Raw genomic sequence first — 16,108 nt, forward strand, 5'->3', positions numbered from 1 at the left:
TCCGTAAGTTATAACAATTAAAATTACCGTATTTTACGAACTATAAATGTGCACCATATTATAACGGGAACCATCAATGAACATCCATTTTTTTGGGCTATTTTCATAGACAGGGCTCACCGGATTATAAGGTGTCTTTTAAGCAACAATAGTAAGGAACATAGGTCTCCATGTTTTCCTTCTTATTCAGCAAGTCAAACGAGGGCTGGATGTTACTCTACACAGATTTCTCTCCTGAAAACTGTTTATTTTGGTGAGTAAAGCTCTTCCGTTTAGCTTAGAAAATAAAAATAAAAATTGTGCAGTTTGCAGAAGCATTAGCCCAGTTAGCAGTGCTTAGTGCTTAGTGCTAGTTGTTTTAATGCCGTAAACATGCAGGCTACAGTCCAATTTACTCACTTCTGAGTAGTGAAAGAGTTAGTTCTTAGCGGCTAGCGGTTAGCGGCTAATGCCAATACTGCTACAGCCTTGGTGATAAAAAGAAACTTCACTGAAACTCCTTTACGGCTTTACTGCTCCTTAATTCCTGACTGGTAAAACTTATACATAAGGCGGACCGGATTATAAGGTGGAAAACATTTAAGGATCTTAAGTGAAAAAAAAGTTAATAGGGTTTTTAGGGTGCCACTGTATTACGATTATATCATTATATTAGGGGCATTGATTGGTTTTACAATAACAAATGATACCGCTTATCGCAATCATTTCTGGTACTCTAAATCGTTCAAATAAAAATAGTTACAGTGGTCACTGCATGTGTAAGTGTATGTCTTCTACAGGCATTCAACATGAGAATAATCTCTCAAAAGTTCCAATTATTTCACTAGTTCACCTTTTTGATAAAGATTAAAAAATAGTTTAAATATTTTTTTTAAATAGTTGAGATTAACTTTGTCTGTTTGTTGTTTTTATTTAAGCAAATGTGTAGTTAAATGCATGGCTCATTGCTGCCAAAACCAACCAAAACTAACCAACTTGAAGCTCAGTATGGCTTAAAGTAAGATCTAAGTTAAATTTGACCAAAATATAGTTATAGTGAAGTTAATCCTGGCTTTTTTTTTTTTCTATTTCTGCTTAATAGTAGCCTTTACAGGTGCATTTAAATCTGTTTTAATGAACTAAAGTGAACAAAAGAAAAGAAAGAAATAAAAAAGGGAAAAGCCTCCAGCTAATTCACCCCCTCCCACACTTCAAGTCAGCCACATGGACTGAGCAGGGCAGTGGTTAGCGCTGGATGCAGCCGGAGTATCGATGGCTGTTTATGAAGCCTGAACGTGCATCAGCACTTCAAAGGCCTGCGGGCTGCTGCACACTCTGTGAGGTCTCTGAGCCGCGGCGGTGTTCAGACCTGCTCAGCAGATGACACACCGCCTCCCTGACCCTGTGCACCGCCTGTGTTCCTCTGTGTGGAGGCTTTACTGCTACTGTAACATCAGGGAAACAAAGAGAGAAGACTGCATACTGTAGGTTGCAGATATAGTGTAGTGTATACACCTGACCTGCTTTAGCTACAAGTGAACTGCAGCTTTACTCTACAATAAAGTGACAGTTTTGCACCACATTCAGTCCTCCTACTGCAGTGTACTTGAATAGGGCCTTGTTTGTTGCATATGGTGTTTTATGTAAGGAGCAAGGATGTGTGTTAAGTGTATTTTGTAATATTGTATATATATATATATATATATATATATATATATAACAGTTATTTGATGTTTTGCTTAAAAAGGTCATACTTTATTGGGTTAAACAAGATTTTTATTGGAACACTATTTAAACAACTGAATGATAAATGCAAAATGTGCTATATGCCAACATGCTGATCAAATCTGCTTAAAGAAGTCTAATGTAGCCAATATGCAGGCCACTGGTGCTAAACAAAAGAAGAATGTAGCCAGTATGTAGTTTAATATAGCCAATATGCAGGTAAACAGAGCCATTGTTTAGTTTAATATAGTTTAATCCAGTTCAATACACTGAAACCTAGGATTTATTATTTAGTCAATTTTGAAACATTTTTGAACCATTTAGTTTAGCACCTTCTGAGGTATCCCACAGGGCTCTGTTTAAGGGCTTATGAAGTTAATGCCAATGGTGGGCCCACAAACAAGGTTTAAAAGGGATATTAAACACAATCATTAATTCTGCTCCATTACAATGCAGACTGTACATAGCTAGTTTAACATTGCTTAATGTCAATTTACAGCATGAATCCAAACATCTGTTTATTCCAGATTTCTCTCCAAAAGTCGGTTTAAGTAAAGCGCTTCCGTTTATTCACAGTAAGCCAAGACAAAGCTCATTTCAGCTTAGTTTATTGAGGCCAACATGTAGTAAATATGTGATTTAAAGCTGAATTATTTAGTTCATGTGGTTTAATAAAAGACAAAGTTGAATGTTGCCAGCCCTTAGCTCAAAAAAAGACATGGAAAAGTATTTGCAATATGAACTATTGCTGAGGAAGTAGTGCTGGACAGCGGTCTGCTGGGAAATGTGGTTTGCTGACACTGGTGGAGCAGGGCCTGAGCACAGAGAGGGACACAACGTGTGTGTTAAATCTCGTTAGGTAAGCCCGGGTTTGGGGGGGTTGTGATTCCACGGCACGTCCACGCCGAGGAAGAGATCCGTCACGTCCCACATCAAAGGAGAGCGCGCAAGTGTGTGTGTTCTATCGCCAGCGGCCAGTCGCAGTGGGGGAGGGACGAGGATGGCCTCGCCACATCCACCAGTAACATCTTCCACAACAGACAATTTTATACTCAAATACCACTCTGTCCACTACACACTACTCACTACACCTTAACCACTACATTATAGCCACTATACCCTAACCACTACACCCTACTCACTACACCTTAACCACTACACTTCAGCCACTATACCCTAGCATCTATACCTCAGCCACTACAGCTCAGCCACTACACCCTAACCACTGCACCCTAACCACTACACCTTAGCCACTACACCTTAGCCACTACACCTTAGATCATTATTAATAATCATCCACCCTGTGATTGGCAGAAGGATACAGATTTTGGAGATTCCAGGACATCCTGGAAAGATTATATACTGGCTATTGGCACGAATTCATTGGCAGAATATCTTTTCCTGAATCCTCCCTAACAGTGCTTCTCTCCTCACAGAGAACACACCGCACTCGCCCACATTTTCATGTTATTTCCATCAAGGGATGTCTTACAACTGGCATCTTTAATGGTGCAAAAATCTGTTTAATAATTCAACCACATTCCCTTTTGTGTTGCTGGTTGAGTTTCTAATTCCCACTCGGTGCTATTAAAAAAGTTAGAGGCTTCAGAGCTAGCATTCAACTTCTCAAAAAAACAAAAACAGCAAAGAGCAGTTGCAAGACTCAACATCAGGCTGCCACACTGAGCACTGAAAGCCCATTAGTGGAGTAGGGGATGCAGTGCGCACTGGAGGACTTTTGGCATGGCTCCTGTAGGAAGGTGTTTGCTAATTGATGCATTATGGGCCGAACTCGTAACTTCTTTCTGGAGAAGGTCCCTCCAAGGTGCAAAAAGAGATGAAATGGCGTGCAGACTGAATGCCAACAAGCCCCCCCCTCCACACTGCCAAGCTTCCCAACTCCACCGCCACTACCCTTCCGCCAGCGGCTCGAGCAGAAACGTGAGGAGTCGCTTTAAATAACCCAACACGACCTCCTGCTGAACGCTCCCGACACACGAGGCAAAAGAAACAGGAACCAAAATAAAGCCAACCCCTCACCACCCTTCTCCAGCTTTCCTCCCCTCTCCTTCCTTCCCTCTCATTTTACTGATGAAACAGAAAACACAATTTCAGGCTAAACGAAACTTCCCATTTGTGAGGAAGGGGATCATTCCAATTAACGTAGAAAATGCTTACATTTCAACATTTAAACCCATTTCCCGGCTCTAGTTTTCTTTAAAAAACATTCACACAAAAAACGTAACTTCAAAGATCCAGCAAAAAAAAATGAGTGAGAGCAAAAATCACAGTGAGAGAACGCACAAAAACGAGAGAGTGACAAAAAGAGAGCAAAAACAAGAAAGAGTAGACACAAATAGAACAGAAAAAAACAGATAACAGGAGCAAAAACAAGATGGTCTGGAGAGTAAAAACGAGATAGTGAGAGACAGAACATAAAGCAAGAGCCAAAATAAGTGCTTCAAAATGTAAAAAAGGGCAAAAACAAGCAAGAGCAGAAACGAAATAGTGAAACAAAGCAAAAACAAGCAAGACCAAAAAAAAGAAAAAGAGAAAAAGCAAAAATGAGCAAGACCTTCTCCAGCGTTTCTTCCCCTTTCCTTCCTTCTCAAATTCTACTGATGAAACAGAAAACATATAATTTCATGCTAAATGAAACTTCCCATTTGTGAGGAAGGGGATAATTCCAATTAATGCAAAAAATGCTTACATTTCAACATTTAGACCCGTTTCCCGGCTCTGGTTTTCTTAAAAAAATACACTTGCACAAAAAACTTCAAAGCTCCAGCACGAGGAACACCATTTCAACCTACATGTGGAATCGTTCCCTGATGACCAGCAGTTAGATGGTGATCTAGGAAAAAGGCCAGATATCATTTCCAGAAGGCTTCACTGGGACACCAGAGAGGCCCTGTGCCAACAGCGCGACACCTCCAGGCTCCACGGATCACTGCTGCTGGACGCTAATGGCCGCGAGGGTCACCGCAGCCGGACCGGTGGAATCTCCTCAGTCCCACCCGCCACCTCACCTCACTACCAGACCCCTGACTCCTCCATTGTTAGGTACCAGCAGGCCAAATCTGCTGACCGGCAGAAAAGGGGGAAGGCACTGGAATGTCATGGCCAATGGAAATCAATCCAAACTTGAGGGAATGAAAGGAAAGGGGAGAAAAAAAAGGAGGGGGGAAAAGAGAAGCTGCCTTTGATCTTAGCGAAAACTGATCCCAGGCCTTGGAGATACTGTGTCCGCATATTTGATCTCCACAGCAGAGAGAGAGAGAATGAGAGAATGAGAGAAAGAGAGAGAAAGCAGGAGAGGGTGAGGGAGAGACCAGGAAAGCAAGAAAGAGCAAGAATTAGAGAGGAAAAAAATTAGAAAAAGAGAGAAAATGATCAAATCAGAGAGTGAAAGAGCAAGAATGAGAGCATGAATGAGTGAGAGCAAAACCAACGAGCGCAGCAACGTGAGAATGAGAGAGAGCAAAAAACAATAGACTCCAAAAATATGGTACTGACATAAAGCAAAATTATCATTTGCATAGCATAAACAAGACAGTAAGAGAAAGGAAAAAAAAATCTGATAGTGGGAACAAAAATAAGCAAGAGCCCAAAAACGTGAGGGCAAGGATGAGTACAAGAGAAAGAAAGCAAAAATTAGATAGAGAGAGAGAAGAAATGGGTAAAAGCTAAAATGAGATGGCCACGAGAACAGAAAACAAGATAGTAAGAAAAAGAGAGCAAAAAAATGAGTAAGAGCCAGGCAAAGAAGCGTGGGGGAACTAGTGTAAAAGCAAGGGAGCAAAAACAAAAGTGAGATGAGACAGGAAGCAAAAATTAGTAAAAATAAAAATTCGATAGTTTAGGACAGCAAAAAAAGGGAGAAAAAAACAGAGCAAAAATTAGTATAAATGAGATCATGAGCCAAAACAAATGAGAGCAAAAATTAACCAAAGCAAGATCGTAAGAGAAAGAGAGCAAGAATGAGAGAGAGAGAGAGAGAGAGAGAGAGTTGCTAAAGTAGAGCTGCTCAAAAACAGAGGTTGTCTACCCTTTTCAAGTCATGTGACTGGCAAAACAAACAAACAAACAAATAAACAAACAAACAAACACCTGTATTTAAGAGAAAATTCACCAATCCAGACCCCCTCATAAATACTGAAGACCACAGAATGACTGTCCTGGTTAGACTGGTGGTGATTTTACGGCCTACAGAGAGTAAACAGAACAGAACAGTGCAGAGCTCATCCTTACACCACACAAAGCCACAGCAAGCAGCTGACGGAGGCAGAGGCTGTGTGTGTGTGTGTGTGTGCGCTCCACGCTTCCTACATCACATCATGGGGAAAATGCTCCTGGTGACGTAGATCTGAAAAGGCTACTGCTACGTTCCTCAGCCCAACCGTACGAGACGATTCTCTCCCAACCAGAAACAATAACCATCTCCACACAGCCCAACGCTTATAATCTGACTTTACACACCAACATCCCCTCACACACACACACTGAACAATAGCAGAGATGAGCTGTCTGTAGGCTCCTGTGCAGTTCTGCGGCGGCACGGGGCCACTGGCAGACAGGGAGCCTTCCCCACACAAAACCCTCCAAACAGGATTAGAGTGGACAGCTGCTAGCGTGTCCTCCATCGCTCCCGCTCCCTCGTTTTTCCTGGGGTTCCTGCTCGATACGAACGTTTGTAACTGAAGCAGATGGAGACACGGTAGCATGGAGCACACTGAGAGGAACATCACCGCACCACGTGACTGCTTGTTGTGTAACCTGGTAACCTGGTAACCTGACGTTATGTAAAAGTCGCGCTATCAACGTTTTACAATTCTACCAAAGATTCAGAGGAATTTTAAGGTCTGTATTAATGAAGTTAACACTTCTCCAGCACTGATTAAGATAAAGATGTTTAAGATAGAGATGTTTAGATTTCATCAATCTATTAAGATTATTTTTTGACGTTTTTAGTTGATCTCAAACTGCTTGATTGGGAGCTGCTGTGGATGAATGTGTAAATATACAAAAAAAAAAACTTGATAAATGTCCAATCCATCTGAATCATCAGATATCGTTACAGATAAATGTTTGTGTACCAGACTTAAGATGAAAATAAAAGCATACATAAATACAAATCACATTTTGCATAGAGCAGAGCGATATGGTAAAACTATAATATATCCCGGCATTTAGAGGCATTTTGATTGGAAACTATATTTATCGCAGTATTTTGACACACAGGTAAAACACCCTAACTTTTACAGTTTTTTAATTATTTTTTTATTTAAGTAGTCATTAATTATCATACCTCCAAAATAGTAATTTTACAGGAGATTAAAAATAAAAACATCTTACCTTTCAATGCAAATGAAAGAAATTACTTTACTTTATTCAAAATAATTTAAGCATTCTTTTTTGTTTATTCACTGTGATTTTTTTTTTTATTATATTCAACTGTTTTATGCAGCATTTTACACAATGTACCAATCCAGTCTAAATTTAAATAGGCTAAATTTGCATTAATCTATTTGTATTATGTACTGACCGTATCCATTGCATGCACTGTAAAGAACAGAATAATGTTCATCGACATTATAATAATAATAATAATTATTAAAATACTGTTTTATTGCCCAATAATTTTCAATAAAAGCTGTGGGAGCATTTTGATGTATGGGTAGGTAGTGAAGCATACTCTACATGCCCTGTGATGAAAGTATGGATGGTATGAGAGGAATTTGCCCCCCCCCCTCCCCCTCCCCAAGTCCCCACCACCCGTTCAGTCTAAGGTCACAACAGGAGGGATACACCCTAGTTGTCTATAGGCAACTTCAAAGCTGGTGTCAGGAGCTTTTCAATAATTATAAATCTATAAAATATAATGAAATTATACATAAAAATTAAATTAAATAAGCACACTCAACTGGACACTGAATAAATGAAATTAATAGTGATAATGATGGGCATAGTGAACTGATCTAATGTGTGTGTGCAGCATTTTAAATCTCCAGAGAGCTTTGATTCAGGCCAGGCTGTACTCACCGTTCTGGGCATGGGCGGCGACAGCGAGCCGTTGTTCATGTAGGGTTCGTTGTTCATGTTGGTCATCATGATGTAACTGGGGTAACTGGGGTATGGATGCCCTTTGCTGTACAGGTCCTGAAGCTTTCCTGGAAATAAAAGAGCGCTGATGAGTTTAATGATGAGTTTAAGATGGGCAACTATCTATCTATCTATATAATATCGTGTTAGCACAATTATTGCATGACAAATTTTAGGGGTAATGCTGGAGCTTACAGAACATAAAGCATATAAACTAATTAAAAAATATATAAAATATATTACAACAGGTTTTCAAAGTGAGATTTAGGTCTATACGATTTAAAAAAAAAAAAACTGAAATTTTGAATCTTGACAAACCAGGAGAATAAAAAAGCATAACTGTCCGTGTTTGAGCAGAATAAAGAAAATTATTACCCTAAAATATTGCAAAACTTAATTTTAACATCTAAAAAATAAAATGAAAAATAGCAAAGTAGATGTATGTACATATCTGCAACATATATAATTTCACATTTTATAATTTTTATTTATAATTTTTGCAATGTGTGCAGGCACTGTAGTCAGACTGAAGGAAGTGTGAATATCAAAATCAAAATTTCCACAACATATCTACAAGATACACATTACACCTGCACAATATAATTTATTTTACTCCAATATTGTATACACAGAATACATTATATTATCATCATGACACACTGAATTATTGACTTTTGTTAAAATGTCCTGTATTTTTCCCGTATTTATAACAAAATCTATTTCTTAATTTCAGTACTATTCCAGTATTGATATGAAAAAAGCCACAGGCAAAAATGCCAAAAGGCCAACAATGGATGTCTTAACTGACATATTTATATTGTTTATACTTATTATGCCAACTTATGCAATGACTGACAGTTAATAAAATCATATTGCAGTTATGGAAACATTTCATATTACAATATATATTTATATAAAAAAAATTGTTTCCCAATTTTTTATGTGGGACTGCAGACACAAATATATAATAATGCAATGTTAATTTCCCCCAAAAATAGTACAACAGTAAATGTGTGAAAATTCATAAGTTCCAGATTTCTCCTGGATGCTGCCAGCCAGCACCCTAGTGGATGCTTTTAATTCCATCAGCAGCTCACTAAACCAGGTGTTGATATGATAACTCCGATAACTCCCCAATGAAGAGCTCTGTAGATGTTTTAATGAAAACTTCTTATTGTATTAATATTATTTAAATTTGCAGTCTAGATCAGGAGCATTATTTTTTTTAACGTTTTAACTCAAATAACTTAAGATTACATAGTATATCCAATTGTTGTGACTTCCAATGTGTCTGTATAATAAAATTAATCATTTTGGAGTTTCTTTGGGCGCATACAATTTTCATACAACGAAAAGCGCAACAAAAAATTAATATATAAATACAAAATGATGTTCTGGACAGCATTCAGGTCAGACCCCAGACTGCCATCTTTTATCCAGTGCCCTCCCTCTCCACTGTTCTTCAGCACAATTCTGCTTTTCAGGGGGTACAATGGAGCCCCTCTGTGCCAATTAGCAACAATTAACACACGCTTTCCACACACACCCACAGACGAAGATACACTCACACACACACGCACGCACGCACGCACGCACACACACAAAAAGTATCAAAACACAGACGACCCCCAACCGTTTACTGAGGTCCTGGAAGTGTGTGTATTAGTGTCAGTGTGAAAGAAGCAAAAAGAGTGTGTGAATCAGGGGGCTGGGGGTGGGTGGGGGCGTTTCTAAAGAATAATAGACAGAACGACACACTCACACCCATCTCCCTCAGTGGGGAAGACTGACGGCGGGTCGTAGAAACTGATCTGAAGGGAGGGGGGGTTGTGTGCTATTCACAACAGCCAAAAAACAGGGAGTACAAGCTTCCTCCATTGTGAAGCGCAGCGTTCCAGCATCAGCCTGACGAGCAATCACTGAAGATCAAACGAACTCCGCAGCAGCACATCCCTGACAGTAGCTCTGCAGTGAGAGTGTGTGTGTGTGTGTGTGTGTAGGCCAGTGTGTCACTGGGAGTGGGGGCAAGAGTCCGCGAGACCACCTCTCTGCCACGTGCCTTCTGCTGTCAGCACAGAACCTGAGGCTTCTCTTAGCAAACCTACTGTTCTTTTTCTTATGGATTAAATATTAAATTAAATATTAAATAAAGTATTAAATATGAATGCCTTATTTACTAACATACAAATATATTTAACTGCCTTGAGAAAAGCCAAATCATTTCTGAGCTGGCTTTTCTCTTTTGTTGCACTGTTCTTATTAATAATTGCCATTTTTTTTATATAAATTGGGACTACATAAGCAGCTTGTGAAAGGAGACATGAAAGGCACATATTTTTTAGTTAAATTTTAATTGTACATAATGTAATGTAATATTTTAGAATCTTGTAAAAAGAAACATTTCACAATTTAGATTTTTTTAATTTGTGTAGGCTTTAGTGTGTTGTTACATAATGTGGATGTTTTTTTAATGAATAAAAATAAATGCCGTATATAAAACATTTATTTAAACATTCTATAAAAACACTCATTTTGATTTGGGACTAAATATTTTGGCTTTAATAATAAATCACAATTTTACACAATGCTTTTCATTGTTTACTAAAATTACTGCCATGCTTTAGATCACTTGACAAAATAAAACTTTAAATATTTTAAATTGGCTTTTTAATTTTTGCCTCAAATGATATTAGCTAGTCTTTTTCATAGCAACAAATACTATATTTCCTATGTAAAAGCCAAATTTAAGAGGTATGTCAAAATAAAAGTTGGGCATTGCTGTGGCTTAAATCTTTTTTGGCATGCATTCTAATTTCTGATGTGGCATTTTTTTTTTTTTAACAGGAAGCTGCATTTTTTTTCTCTATTAATACCATGTGTCCAATCACACAAGCTAAATGGCTGTGGCTTGTAAAAAAACACAGGATATTTTTGCTTTTTAAAATTACTTTACCATTTATTTATTTATTATTAACAAACAAGCCATAATTCAGGGGTTTTAAAAATCCTCGCCTTCAAAACGGAGCAATTTTATATGAACCTAGGACTTGTTCATTGGAACCATGCTGCATTGTATTGCACAAACCTTGAAAATGGTTTACTAGATCAAAACATGTAAATAATTAATAGCAATTATTTAATTTGTGTTACATTTTAATGCTCCAATTGGGAATAATTTGATGGCTTGTGCTAAATATGTGAACACAAGTTTAAACGCTGATTTATTTAATCGCTCTTAAAACAGATAAAATAGACTTACTCTCAGCAGACATTACTTACCATCATCTGGATGTTCTCTGTGTTTTTCGTGGTAGGAATCTGGAGTTATTTGGGACTGTCTAACTCCCTGTTAGAAAAAAAAATAATAATGTAAGAAGCAGAGGAGAGACATGATCAGCCAAGTTAATACTATACACTCATTACAAAAGGCTGGAGACACAAATACACTGTTCCTGGGGTCTTCATTTCATCTGTATGCAGACTTATGCATTCGTTTTAAACTAGATTATACTATTCATTGGAGGAAAACAGTTTACAACTTAATTTCTGGCTGCATCATAAGTGTGAATAATAATAATAATAATAATAATAATAATTGTGTGAATAATAAGAATGAGTCAATGGGTTACAGTAGATATGCTGTGGTCAAAAAAAAAAATCCACTGTTGTTTGAAGTCAAATATTCATTTATTTTAAACATTTTTGCAGAATAACAGCAAAATAACGACATTTTTAATAAAAAGTATTTTCTATTAAATAGGTACATGATCAGCAAAGTTAAATGCTTCACTCATACATCAAAGAAGCTATAAAAAGAGCTTGATAGACTTTTCCTATTGTCTTCCTCCCGTCTGTATTCCCAGACTGGTGTCCTCTTTTTTAACTAGGTTATACTCTTGATTAGACGACGTGTCCATGAGGGGCTGGATTCTCATGAATTCTTGATAAAGAGGAATTCTCTGACAGTCAAACCCACTTCAAACTTCTGCACGTTTTTTTACACAAGGAGACGTTTTCTGATCACAAACAAACAAAGCGTGCAAGCCTTCATCCAGCATCCATACGCTGCTCTAAACCGGGGAGTAGGATGGAAGAAAATAAACTGGATTTGTAGTTCAGCTCCCTCAGGGTGCCTTCCAGCAGAGTCAGGGAGCTGCAATGGATTCCCAATTAACATTTAGCCCATCACTCCATTCTTCCCTGTGTCACTGTCTAACCCGGAATTCGGAGGATGCCAGGAGGGAAGGCATTTCATTAACGTGGGCTAATAAAGCACAGCTCCAGCTATGGCTCATTCCCTTCATATGAGATTATTTGCAGTTTGTGATTTAATTTTATTTTTAAGAATCAGCAGCACTTGTTTTAGATCTGCATTCAGATATATATATGTATATATATATTAATTCTATAGATCCTTAAAAAATAAAAAATGTAGTGATATAATACAGTAGATGTGCAGAGATGCCACACAGGCTGCAGCTAGTAGAGCAGGGTGGCAGTATGGATTAATGCCAGCCCTCATTATTTGCATCGTTTTCCATGAAAATTTAAGAAAATAATTGATATCAATAAGAGATGATTTTCATATGGTGAAGAAGCAGTGGGAAAATGTTCAGAATTTAATATTTAAAAAGGTTAAATAGAGAAAGAACAGAATGGTGGCTAGGTTAAGGCTTTGCAATTAATAAATACATCTATAAATCCATCACATTTATCAAAGAGAATGTACTATATATTAGGAATACATAAGAAAAATCTCAATTACTTGTTACCACTCAACTGTTGAAATTAATTATTTAACGATTTTAAAACATTTAAAAACACACTTTTAAGCAATCTTCTATAATAGAATATTTATCCACTTCAGGCATCATTTCCATGTAGATCTCCACCTCATTAATTAACAGTTCACTTTAAAACACACTTAAAATATATAAACATATTTATTTAAAATACCTCAAAAAAATCCAAGGGTACAAATACATATTATAATTATTCATTACATGAATTATATTGTGAGCAGGTGGAGGATTTTAGGTGAGGAGTGGATTTCATTGCCAACAGTAGAAAAAAGATAAATAAAGCTCACAGTGGTCCAAACACCACACAATAATGATTATTAATTACTGTCCAATGCATACATTTGTATAGAGACAGAACATCTAACATGCTTAAAATATGCACTAATATTAATTAATTTATGAATTAAAATAACATTCTGGAAACAGACATCTTCTGTTTATTGCAATCCACTGCCTAAGACTGAAGATGTAGGAGTGGAAATGTATATGGATCATTTATATATAAATAACCAACAATTATTATTTTGCGTTATATATTATGAAAAGACAGTGGGTGATACTGATGCACAGATAATAGAGCCAAAAATAAAAGACACTAAAATCATTATACAGTAAACATACTGTCTGTGACAGTGGTGGCAGTGTCTGTAGACAAATTTACATAATCCCTCCGGAGCTTTTTTAAGTAGTTTTCTTTTTAATAATGCACTTAATAATTACAGTAATAATTATATAGAAGATAGAGATAGTTCGAGTATAGTGGTAATGTCATATGTTAAAGAGGAAGGCACTAGCCAGGAATTTAAACATTTGAATAAATTATATAAAATAATACATATTTACTGTAAAGTGATTGAGTTGTATAATACTGACATATTTTTAATACATAGAATACCTAATAAACAAAACAAAACCAAACAATGTGAAATATAAAATACAAAATTTCTGGTATATGGAGCTCATTTATTGTAACCAGACACATTATAAAATTATAGTTTAGTAATTAGTAACAGATTCCTATTTAGTAACATTTAGATATTGATGCAGAGCTACTTACAAAATGAAAAATTCAGCTTCTTTCTGGTTTTCCAGAAAGGGTTTAAATGGTTTTAAACAGCACTAGCTGTAAACAGGGTTTACTGTTATTTCAAGTCATTTAAATCGTTTAGCTTATACTGAAAATGTTCTACATCTAATGGTGAAGTGTAGGGAGTGTATGAATGGATTAGAGAACTCTTGAGTGGTTATAAAATAACAAAAGAGAAACATTAATGTAAAATTTAGTTTAAGCTACAGCTGAGCATTTTTTATTCACAGGTTCCTCAGTCACAGATTTATCAGGTATTTAAACTGCAATTTCAATGGTTAAGGGCTCCACTGTTGTTTCAAGCCAAATATGCATTTATTTTGATTTTTTTTTTTTTTTTGCGTAGTCTTGAAGTAGTGATATAGTGCACTGGCTGTGTAAACAGATTGAGTGGCTGTATTTTTTTCCCAGGATATTTAAATACTTAAATGGCAATTTCCATGGTTAAACAGTACTAGTTTATAATGAAGACACAGTTTAAAGGTTCTGCTCATACAAAACAGGCTTCACTGCTGTTTCAAACCAAATAAGCATTTATGTTAAACATTTTCTGTTTAGTGTACTGGCTGTGTGAATAAATTAGATAAATCGAGTGAGTTTATAACAGCAAAATATCAAAAATATAAAACTCAGATTCTGAGTTGAAGCTACTGATGGGAAAGCATTTTCATTCACAGTTTTTTCCAGGTACTTTAAGTACTTAAATGGCAATTGCCCTGGTTAAATAACACTTAATTTTTTTTTGCTCATAACAAAAAGGGGTTTACTGTTGTTTAAAGCAAAATTATCATATATTTTGATCATTTTCTTTGAAACATAACTCTTGAGTGATTGTATAAGAGCAAAATATAAAAAAAAATATTCATTCAGTTTTTTGTAGGTAATTTAAGTACTTAAATTGCCATTTCACTGGTTAAACAGTTCTTGTTTATGATGGAGACACTGTTTAAAGGGTCTACCTACAACTTCACTGTAGTTTCAAGCCAAATAAGCATTTATTTTGAACATGTTCTGTGTAGTATTGCAGGATTGGTGTATTGCACTGGCTGTGAGAACGAATTAAGGGAGTCTTGGTGGTTTTTAACAATATTGAGTCATTTTAGCCCCCACTTTCCCCCTTCCTCCAGCAGGTAGTTTGTTAGTTACTCACATCGTGGCCGGTGCTGTTGGGACTGTCCTCCGTTTCGTTAACCAGAGAAGATTTGATCTCGGCTAAATCTCCTTCCTCCTCCGAGTGGCTGATCTCTGCAAAGATCTGCTCTTTCTGCGGGTCTCCTTCGTCCTTGAAGGGAATCATTTCATCTGTGGCGCAAAGCTCTGGATCTCCACCTCCGCCGCCACCTCCACCTCCAGCTAGCTGGGGCATGATAACACGCTAACGTCCCCCCCAAAAAAAAATCCCCTCAGAAAAAATAATAAAAAAATCACAGAATAAACTTGTGTGAAAACTTCACGTGGGAAGGAAGCGCGTGCGGGGAGCAGCAACAGGAGGAGAACCCAAGGTGTGTGTGTGTGTGTTTGTGTGTGTGATCAAAATGTGTGTGTGGGACAAAGCCCTGAGTTTGAGGAGGAAATATTGAGATACAATGTCTCAATCTCGCTCTCTCTCTCTGTTTTTTTTTTTTTTTAAGAAATAAAAAGAACTTCAAAGAGTTCAGACTTTTCACACACTCTGTCTCACACTCACACACACTTCTTTCTTCTCCAGGCTACTAACACACAGCCAGCACAGCTCCCGACGTGTGTATATTTCCTCCTCAGACAGAAAAAAACAAACACCCACTCAATCAATCAATTCGATTAATCGCACTGATTGAACGCCAAAACCGCACAACAACAAACAAAAACACTGACACAAGCCGCAAAAACTCTGTGAAAAACTGTGAACAAAAAATCTGTAACTTTGTTTCTAGTTGCGCTTCAGTCTCAGAAAAGCTCCATGCGAAGAAAAGCGAAGATTTTCTGCCCAAAAAACTCGAACAAAGTGTTTTAAAAAAAGTCGTTGCGCCGAAGCGTCAGAACGTCCAAAGCGGAGCCTCGACGCTCCTCGCGAGCTGCAGACCCTCTGACTGCCTGCCTGACTGACTGAGAGAGTGTGTGAATGTGTGTGTGAGAGAGAAAGAGAGAGAGAGTGTGTGTAATGTAGCTTTGCTCTCTCTCTCTCTCTCCTCCCTCTCCTCCTTTCCTCTCCCACACTGACTGTAGGGAGAGAGATGAAAGGCGAGCCGCCGAGCTGATTGACACCGCAGCGATTGACACTCCTGAGGAGGAAGAGGAGGAGGAGGAGGAAGAGGGGGTGAAGGGGTATCCATCTCTCAGCAAATGGCAGGACAGCAAAAAAAACAAAAAAAAAACAGTATTTGGAGGGGGGTTTAGGGTGTTAAAATTAAAAGTGTGCATATACACACAGACA

At 37.4% G+C, this 16,108-nt stretch overlaps 1 protein-coding gene across 6 annotated transcripts in view; it reads right to left on the reverse strand.

Moving 5' to 3' along the window:
• The window catches only part of lef1 (lymphoid enhancer-binding factor 1), a 77,553-nt gene extending 61,674 nt beyond the window's left edge, over positions 1-15,879 (reverse strand). For 3 of the 6 annotated variants that reach the window (XM_015604655.3, XM_007229474.4, XM_007229473.4), the window contains exons 1-3: positions 14,846-15,877; positions 11,086-11,152; positions 7,747-7,874 (exon numbers count right to left, since the gene is read on the reverse strand). In XM_015604655.3, the coding sequence (XP_015460141.2) occupies positions 7,747-7,874; positions 11,086-11,152; positions 14,846-15,061 (411 nt within the window). In that variant the 5' untranslated portion in view covers positions 15,062-15,877. Of the gene's footprint in view, positions 1-7,746; positions 7,875-11,085; positions 11,153-14,845 lie in introns of all 6 variants that reach the window. The other 3 variants (XM_022684507.2, XM_007229470.4, XM_022684508.2) reach the window with 2 other exon arrangements.
• Positions 15,880-16,108: the final 229 nt, after the last annotated feature.

This window comes from Astyanax mexicanus, chromosome 7 (genome assembly GCF_023375975.1).
Source record: "Astyanax mexicanus isolate ESR-SI-001 chromosome 7, AstMex3_surface, whole genome shotgun sequence".
NCBI lineage: Eukaryota > Metazoa > Chordata > Actinopteri > Characiformes > Acestrorhamphidae > Astyanax > Astyanax mexicanus.